Source organism: Buteo buteo, chromosome 20 (assembly GCF_964188355.1).
Source record: "Buteo buteo chromosome 20, bButBut1.hap1.1, whole genome shotgun sequence".
NCBI classification, from domain to species: Eukaryota; Metazoa; Chordata; class Aves; order Accipitriformes; family Accipitridae; genus Buteo; species Buteo buteo.
Window position 1 is genome coordinate 9205765 of NC_134190.1, and position 10108 is coordinate 9215872.

General features: G+C 44.1%; 1 protein-coding gene across 3 annotated transcripts in view; it reads right to left on the reverse strand.

Annotated features, from left to right (window-relative positions):
• NUP153 (nucleoporin 153) overlaps window positions 1-9670 on the reverse strand; it is a 47123-nt gene extending 37453 nt beyond the window's left edge. For 2 of the 3 annotated variants that reach the window (XM_075052309.1, XM_075052308.1), the window contains exon 1: window positions 9524-9669. In XM_075052309.1, the coding sequence (XP_074908410.1) occupies window positions 9524-9631 (108 nt within the window). In that variant the 5' untranslated portion in view covers window positions 9632-9669. Of the gene's footprint in view, window positions 1-9523 lie in introns of all 3 variants that reach the window. The other variant, XM_075052310.1, reaches the window with a different exon arrangement.
• Between the last annotated feature and the right edge of the window lie 438 nt (window positions 9671-10108).

Below are 10108 nucleotides of genomic sequence, written 5' to 3' on the forward strand. Positions count from 1 at the left end.
ATTAAACATTTTCCATGCCACTTTGCCTAAAAGCTCTCACAAACAAACATGGTATCACAGGCTAATCTATGACACATAGTACTGAGGACACATTACGTATGTAAGACACAAGCAAGGGCAGGCCAAATTCTGCAACTCCTGAAACAATGGTTAAATGCCATTCAAGGGCGACTCACAGCTTGCTGATGTCCAGCCCCATGTCCAATGCTTTCTAGTGCAGACAAGGCTTTATAGACAACTTGAAGCATATATCACAAAATTAAGTACTTACTGCTACAAAATTTCACTCCTGCCACTTTGGAGTAAAATCACAATCTTCAAACAAAAAGACTGGAATTAAATGTTTAAATTCAATGTAGTGTTAGCAAAAGATAGCAAAGTACTCTCACGCAACCTCTAAAATACCTTTTCTATCCATGCTGATCTAGAAACTGAGCTGACAATATGAAGTGCTACTTGTTTCGCAAAATGTAATACGTCAGTCCTGCTGCACATTCAATGCTATCTTACTCACAAACTTGAACATATAAGTTAAAATGAAGTAACCAAAGAATCATCTTTAATTATACTGTGACCATATGATATTTTAGCAAAATTCAAAGCCTTCCTACTTTTTAAGCGTCATATATAGACATTGTCTAGTGTATAAAAGTTAAACCTCATAATTCATTTAAACCAGGACCTGCAATTACTTTAAATAGGACACATTGACCCTGCTGCATGCACTTCCTGATTAGATTTAAAAATGTAATAATTGGTGTCTAGGAGAAACTAAAACACCGACCCTTGAGCACAGCTGCTTTACTGCAGCGGCAGCGGCTATTGTTATATTATTTGACATTTTAAGGTAATATTCTGAAACTGTAAAGCCAAAGTAGGCTCACCTCTGCTGCAGGGCAGTAATCTTCAGTCATAAGAGACAGCAGTGTCTTTCTTGTCATATTTTTCATCACAGCTCAACTGACAGAACCAAGAGCATCTCACAAACATATAACCAGTATCTCCAAACACTCTTCTCTTACCAGTAACACAAAAATTGCCAGTGCACATAGAGATTATTTTTTTTGTGATTGAAGGTAATGGCATCTACAAATCTGTATATATTCCACAACTCTGTAAAGTAATTTTAATAAGAAATACTAAGGGCTGACATTAAAACAGGTGCACTGTTACAGCTAAATTTAACGGGTATCTAGTTGCACCACAGTAATTCCCTAATACAGCTACACTTAAACCAGTTTAAACCTTGTTTACATCTGCTTAGCTCAGGATGACTTAAACTACAAATGCACCTATAATACAGGCTTGCGCATACTGGTATAGTTTTTCCTCACCAATTTAATATTTTCTTATTGTAAATATTTCAGTGCCTTACTAGACCTGTAATCCAGTCTCAAAGAAAATGCCAGTTGAACAGTTTAACTCCTTGCTTGGTTTACTTTATTCTTGGAGGTCACCAGACCTTGAGCTCTAATAGGGGAAGGAGTCATGAGACTCACCTGCTTCAAAAAAGAGTTTGATTCAAAATACAATCATAACTAAAAGCAAAGTCAGCCAGCTCTCCAGGACACTCTCACACAACTCCTTCCCAAAGCAGAGCTATACAGACAATAATAAACAACCTCAGCAAAGAGAAAGAAAATTTTCTACTGGCACAGGCATTCACAAAGCTAGCGTGTGTGCTAAAACTGTAGCTGTAGGACTTCAGCGCATGTTGATGTCCATGTGTTGGCATACGCATTTTTTCCCAGCAAAAGTGAATGTAAAGATGAACTTATGCTTACTTTAAAAACCACAGTGGTCACAACCAAGCCAATACACACAAAGGCACTGTAATTAAATGCAACATGCAATTATGAGGTGAGTTATAGAAACCCAAAGGAAACTCCCCGCTCAGAAATACTAGTACTGCTGCCCCAGCTTTAGTGCTGTTGCATTTCCTAGACAAAGGGGAGAAAAAACATTTAAAGTCTTTTCTTGTCAAAAGAAGGGGAACATATTTGTAAACCCTCCAACAAAAAACAAAGAAAAGCAAATCTCATAGTTATGAGAGGATCTTTTAATTAGTAATTATTTTTGTACAGTAATCTGGGCTACCACAATGACAAGTACTGTATCAGCAAGTTGCAAAACTACTTATGCTTCAGGCAAAGTCAAACAAGCTAGTTCATACTTGCCTTCACTCAATTTTAAGATGGTCCAACTGACTTGGCTTAAAGGGGTTTAGAGAGTACTTAACCTGTCCCTTCCATCAAGTTGTGTGTATAAGTCTACCACCAGAGGTGGTGACAAATAGCTGCTAATAACACTACCTTCAAGTGGCTCAACTGTTAGCAAAATTAACATCTCTTTGGCTTAAAAGCTGCATTTAAATTGTACCTTCAGTTAGACAGCTGTAACAGGCAAAAAAACCCTGTTTTTTTAAGCTTAAGGCTTAAGGACAAAGCAAGTCAAGACTTCCAAGAAATAAAATAAAACAAAATAAAATAAAATAATGCAGTGGCAAGAAGAGAATATTAAAAAAAATAAAATAAAATACGGAATGCAGCGGCACAAGAGATCAGTACATGGGAAAACAAGAAATAAGCCCAAATTTAGGGTACTTGCTCAGGAAACTGCATAGATAAGTAATTTAATACCCAACAAGTAATACAAAATTGCACCTAATGGCTAGAATTCTTCATTCGAAAAATATTGTGGGCACTTAATAATTCTGCAACATTGAGGATTTATACCGTACATTACAAAAAGCACAGAGAAGCGTTTTCATTATATTGTCTTAGTAGTACATACCAACAAACATATACTGAGGAACATCTCCCCTTCTCTCATGGTTGTATAAATATCACTATTCAACATATTGTAGGTATACAATAGCTACACAATTAATACTGGATTGATTACACAGAACATTAAAAAGCAAAAAAAACCCCAGAGTTTTTGCAATTTAACAGCAGAAAAATGGATAAGCATATCACATGACCTACCACTAAAAAAACAGAAGACATTTTAAAAAAAAAAGGTCTGGAAAACAGCAGTCCTAGAGAAAAGCCTCTTAGCTATTCTCTTCTTGAGGTCAACCTTGCAATTTACTCTAGATAAAATGCAACAGTGAGATGGAGGCTTTATTTCTTCCCTCAAAAAGCAGCACAGCCCCAAAGACAGAATGAGAGGATGGACCAACAGAAGGATTACCAACCTAGAGTAACATTGACATTTATGCTGAAACCATGTCTGTGCATACTCTGTGATCCAACAGCAGCACTGACAGAACCGCACACACAGAGAAGCTGTATGGCACGCCAGAGGTCACCTACTCCAGTCTCTTGCTCAGAGAAGGGCCAAGAACAGCAGGTCACCCACAGCTGGGCCCACCTGAGTTTTGAGCACCTCCAGGGATGGAGAGCTCTCACTGCAGTTCATCCAACTTGTTGACTATCCTCACAGTTAAGATTTTTCCGAATACAAAATCAGAATTTCCATTTTTTGCAGCCTGAGTCCATTGTCTCTTTTCTTATTGCTATGAACCTCCTAGAAGAGGCTTGCTATGCCTTCCCTGTACTCTCGTTAGGTATTTGCTCTTCTTAAGCTGAACACACCCAGCTCTCTCAGCCATGTGCCTCAGCCCCCTAATCGTTTTGGTGGCCCTCAACTAGACTCACTCCAGTATGTCAACATCTTTTTTTTTGTACCGGAGAGGCCAAAATTGGACACAACACTCCAGATGCGGTCCTAGAAGTGCTGAATAGAGAGGAAAACCCACCTCCCTCAACATCCTTCCCACATTCTTACTAATACTGCCCAGTATGCAGTTGGCCTTCTTCACCTCAAGGGCATGCTGCTGACTCAGTTTCAACTTGCTGTCCAGCAGGTAGGTGGGGTTGTTTTGTCCCCAGTGAAGGACTTAGCATTTGCCTTTATCAAACCTCATAAGGTTCCTGGCAGCCCATTTCTGTTGGGATCCCTCAATGGCAGCCCTATCCTTTATCATACAATAGGGTTGATGTTTCCCCAGGTTTGATATCATCCGGGAACCTGTTGAGGATGCATGGCATTGCTTTACCCCATGTTGTTAATAGAGACAGAACAGTATCAGCCCCAATATCAACCCCCGAGAGACTCTATTAGCTACCGGCTGCCACTGGAACTTTGTACTGCTGATCACAACCCTTTGAGGCCAATGGTCCCACTAATTTTCCATCTACTTTACAGTCCACCTGACAAGTCCGTATTTCACCAAGTGGACTACAGGGATAACATGGGAGACCATGCTGAGGGCTTTGCTAAAGTTCAGGTAAACAACATCCACTGCTCACCCCATGTCCACTGAGCCAGTCATCTTACTGTGTTATGAATCTGTTACATGACGCTATGGTAGCCCACACGTGCACCAATCTGAAATAGCTCTGCTCAAACTTTTTTAGGCACGCAAAAGAGGTTTTGAACTCTGTGCTTTTGCAGTCCTTAGAATCAGCAGCAGCTCAGTTCCTCCACAGCAGGGGAGCAAGAACCGGTTCTAATTACTGACTGGAGGAATAAATAACTCAGAGGAAGTGATGTGCTGCCAGCAACCAAAGGCAATTTGCAGTGTCCCAGCTAACACAGTCAATTATTTCATCTGCTTTCTTCTTCTCCTAAGATACCACTCACTAATACTGTTTTTCTCCAAGGCTGTCATGGCAACACTTTGAAAGACAAACCCCAAAATATTAATAAAATGCTATAGCAATCATCGTCTACAATTTGTTGTACCAGTGACAGTACTGTCAGCCTAAATGAGAGAAAACTGTCAATTATGTCAGTTTAAAAAGTTCTTCCCAACTAGGATACATTTTTGTTTACGGTAGCAGTAGAAAGCCAAGTACCACATTTAAACATCTGTTTTGCTAATACAATTTGCTATTGCTGGGACAGAAACAAAACCTCTGATAGATAGCTAACTACTAGCCCATTCTTTTAAAACAGATCTTTAAATACACATTAAACATTTCTTCAAATCTATTCATTTTAGCTCAATGTGCTAGCCTACTACAAAACCAAAACAAGCAGAGAGATGCATACAAATATAACCACCTAAACATGCTTCAGGGTGCAATCCTATTGATAGGAGTTAAACCAATACAATTATACTTGTGTAGGTCCCCACAGACATTGTTAAAAAAAGATTTTTTTTAATTAAAATTTTCCTGCTTCAGGTTTACGAAACATTACCCAGTTTACATTACTCAATATGATACTCTAGGAACTCTTTAGCATGACAGTTTCAAAATTTCCTCCCAGAATAAACCTGGTGTTTATAAGATTCCTTCTGCCCACTGCCTGCAGTCACTGCCCACCAAGAAAATCCTGTGCATACATCAAACAATAGTTTACAATTGGCCTACCTTCAAGACAGCAGCAAGTGATAATGTAACGATTTAGGCATTGCTGCATATAGTTTAAGTTCCTGATACTGTTGCTATTCTGTCTGTGAAGAATCTTACAGGATGTCCCAAGTGACTTTGTGAAACTCATCAATCCAGAGGGGCTTTCATGACTAGGACTGGCAAATGTGCCTTTCAGTGGCCTTCTGGTCCCCTCTGTCAGGTAATACCCTAACTACATCAGCACAAGACCAGCTACAAACATGCAGAAACTTATGCTGGTTTCAGCAAGGAAAACATATTTGGACTGTTTTCTTGTATATCAGTATAGCACATCTACATTATAAATATGCACTGGCTTGTACACATGTAAGAAAAAACAAAAACGTATCGCTCCCCAGCAGGAGTTTCAATTTACAAATGTTATCTCTAGTATCAAACAGCTCTAAGTTGAAGCTTAACATAAACATACAGGTTTATGGGAAGGTTATAAAGACTTTTCAGATAATTTTTTTTTCTCATGCTTAAATCTGCTTGTATGAGTTTAAAAGTCCAGGAGAGTCGAAGTTCTCTGACACTTTCACTTGAATTGTTAATTATCAAATAAAAAATAACCTAAAAAGTTATTTTAATCTCTTCTCCTGTAAGTCATATTTACAATCTTTGAAATCTGTATGTTACCTGGATGAGATGGCACTATTCCAGGCTAAAACAACACACACAAAAGTGCAAAACTAAACATAAAATTAACAATAGGAACATAGAGATACTATACTAGAAGCTATTTAATGAGTCAACAATGTAAACACTCATCCCATTAACACGTCCACACTAGTAATTCCAATCATCAGTCTACCTAAATGACTCGGACAAACCAGCATTTAGAAGCACTGGGGCCACATCCGGAAGATGAAACGCAGATGTTGGACATAACAGCTCCCTTGCTTGCATGTGCTTAGCTCTCAAAAAAGCCTTAATTTTAACCCAAATGCCTAAGCTCCTTACATGGTACAGAAGGAGGCTAGATATTTCAGCATGAGATGGCTGAGTAAACAGGTAGCATGCTAAGCACAGTGTAATCTAAACTCAACGCATTCAGCACAGAGCTGTCAACGTTTAGCCAATAGGAAAGCACAGTCAGCGGGGAGGGACTCCTCAATTCTACTCCCCAAATGCCCAACATAGAGATACAAAAAGGTTCTTTTCTTTTTGAGATGTGATTCCCACCCCACAAACCTCCACAATGGGTGAGTCTATACAATCTTTACTTAGCAGTGCTGCTGCTTTTTGTTTGTTGGTTTAATAATACAGCTGCAAAATACCACGGTTTAGTTCCTTCACTAGTGGAGGAATCTGTACTCGTATCTCCCATCTTCCAGAATACGCAGGCTGCAAGTCAGAGTCTTCTCTTCCAGGCAGCGTCTGTTCACCTCTCCTATTTGAGGCTGGTTTAAAAAAAAGGCTCTAGATTTAAAAAAAACACACACACAAACATAATGAAGCATGGCTCTAAAGTCTAATGATCAGGCTCTTGCGGAGAAAAGGGCAGGAAATAATAGGCTTTGCATGCTTGCTCCAAGGAACATCTGACATAAAACAAATAACTTCTGAAATCAAGGATCAGAGCCTGCGTGTCTCCAGTCTTGGGAGGGCAACATCTTCTTTCTGGCTTAGTGAATCATGCATTCTTTTTCTGGATAGTAACACAGCTTCAGCCAGAACTGAAGACAACACACAGCTTGGCAACTAGGATATTCACCCAGAAAGTGGAAGATGTAGGTTGAACCCTCCAGACAAAAAAGCAATCTGAAGCAGGGTCTACCACATTCTGAACAAATGCTTTAGCTAATAGTCGTTGAAAAGCAGCAGCACCAGCACCTCCTCTTCCAACTGTGTCCTAAAGCTGCCGCTGTACTTTACAGAAGACTGACTCTGCAGCACATGTTGGGCGTGATTGGAGAATTCTCACCTGACTGAACTCCCCAGAAGACTATGGCAAAATAACAACATCCAGAGAGCAGACAATCATGAGCCAGACATCACACTAATCATCTCTCATACAAGTGGGAAAAAAAAAATCAGATATCCTAGGAACTTTAAAGCTATTAGCTATACTGCGTACACTGCTTAGGCACCTTCAGCGCTTGATGATAAGAGACAGGATTTTCAGGACTGCAGTTTTGACTGCAAGCACCTAGAACAGTTCTGTTAAAGTATTTCTATGAACCTACTTATTGCTAATAGTTAGTGGAGAGGGGGATCAGAATCAGAGGCATAACCTCATGTCAAGATTGCATTGAGCACTTTCATGTCTTCCCAAACTCATTACTGAGAGACAATTAACACTAAACCACAAAACACTTCTGCAGAGTGGGCATTATACTGAAAATAGGAACACTTGTCAGTTAATTCAGATTTAAGTTAGCTATCTACCCAGAGCTCATCTTTTTACGTAAAGCAAGTTAGCGAGCTGCATAGGGTTAAAAAGCTATCCATTATAACAAACGCACATGTCTGACATCTATCAGTTTGCCTATTTATTTAACTGTTACAATTTTGTCCCCAACATATTACTGTTAATTAGCTCTATGTATTCGATTTGCAACATCCATTCTCTGGGCAGAATCCCACAGATACCCTTAAGCACGTGTTTGCTTTGGCACATTGTTTAAATATACCTACTGGAAAAGGCACAAAGATAACAGACAATAGAAGAGTCAGAAAACCATCTACGCTAATTATTTTAGATTAATGCGTAAGGTTTATCAGTTATCTACACAGTATCACGACATGCAAGAAACGGCAATTTCAACATTACTCTGTCATTCACATAAGAGCTTTCAACATTTGCTCTCTAAGTGCAGTGATTCTTTGTATGAAGCATCACCATGCTAGCTTTACAAGGACAACACTACTGATCAGTATACTACATAAAAGACTAAGTATAGTACTTCCCAAATAATAAAAACTAATTGAGCAATGACTCGTGCGTAACAGTCCCTCAATTTTGCATATAATATTCAATCCCTTAGTTTATGTTACCCATTTAATAACGTAAAGGTTTTGGCTGAACAGTCAACTTCAGGTTCATAAATACACGTGGAAAGCATTTCCAGAGCTCTGTCTCTGGGCATCTTGAAATTTCTTGGCAAAAAGCAACTGGGAAGGATCTCTGCTTCTCCCCCCTCCAGCCACTCTAAATGGCGTGGGATTTTTGTGTTGCAATTTACAAACTGTTTTTTGTTATCCATCTACTCTGTCCTGCAACACAAAGGAGAACAAATGCCTTATGAATTACATTTCACTTCCACTGCATCAGCACATTTAGGCGCAGGCAAGAGACTGAAGAAACTACTAGATGCAGACCTGAGGGTTCTGCACGCAGCATCCTACCAAAAAAAACAACCGGAGGTGCCTAACGACACAGCACCCTCACAAACTCATTTGCAATTTGAAACTTGCCAAGAAAAGCAAGGATTGGAAGTGATGCACTTAAATCTGAAGAGTAACTACACTTGCTAACCCAGCATCAAATTCACCGCGGGGATCGGGGGGGGGGGGGGGGGCTCATACTGAGACGGGTGCAGGCAGACAGCAAGCACAGTTTATTCCTCCTGGTGTTCACCCCAGGGTCTTTAAGGCATCGGACAGCGCGGAGACATAAACGACCACCCCGCGGAAGGGGGAACCTCGGGGCCGCGAAGGGCACGGCGGGGGAAAGAGCACCTACCCCTGCCCAGCCGCCGCCTCCTCCTCCTCCTCCTCCTCCTCCTTCTCCTCCTCCCGCCTTTGCTCCCTGCCGAGCGCGGGGCATCTCCCCCGGCCAGGCGGGAGACAAAAGGGAGCCGAGGAGCGCCCCGCGGGCCGGGGCTGCCGGCGGAGCGGACCGAGCGCCCGGAAATCCCACAATCCCCGCGGCCCCGGCGGGAAACCCTTCTCCTTCCCGCCCCCCCCCCCGCCCCGGGGACGTTCCACCGGGAAACCCCGGCCCCAAAGCCTCGCACGTGGGGAAATAGGCGCGGGGGGGGGGGGGGAGGAAAGGGGCGGCTCCGCCGCGCCGGGCCGCCTCTCGCCGCTGAGGGGGCGGCGGTGGGGGGTGCAGAGGGGAAGGGGCCCTCCCGCCCGCGGTGAGCCTTAGGCCTCCCGCCGCCGCGCCTCACCTGCTTGCTCCTCGCGTAGGGAGGCTTCACGGCGCCCAGGTGGTACCGCCGGGTCCGGATCTTGCCGCCGCCGCCGCCGACCCCGCCGCCGCCGCCGCCCGAGGCCATGATGGGATCCGGCCCCTCCGCTGCCCCCTTCCCCCCCCACCGCTGCTCCGGCCCCGCCGCGCGCGCGCGCGCCGGGCCCGGGCCCGGCCCCCGGCCCCGCTCTCCGCCGCCGGCCGCCTCGTGCGGCCGCCTTCCCTCCGCTGCGGCCCGGCCGCGTTCCCCCGGCCGCGCTGTCACCGTCTCCCACAGGGATGAGCCCGGCCTAGCTCCGGCGCCGCCTCGCCGCTCAGGCCGCCCGCCACGCGCCGCGCGGCCTGCCTGGCGCGGGGGCTCCGCGGCCTCGCCCCTCCCCGCCGCGCCGCGCCACCCCCCGCGCGCTCGCTCGCTCTCGCTCTCTCTCTCTCTCTCACGGGCGGGCGGGCGGGCGCGCGCGCGCGCGCTCCCTGTCACGTCCCGCTGGCGCTCCCGCCCGCGCCCTTCGCCCGCTCCTCGCTCGCGCTCCCCGGCGCCGGCCGGCCCCGCGCGCTGCCCGCCCGC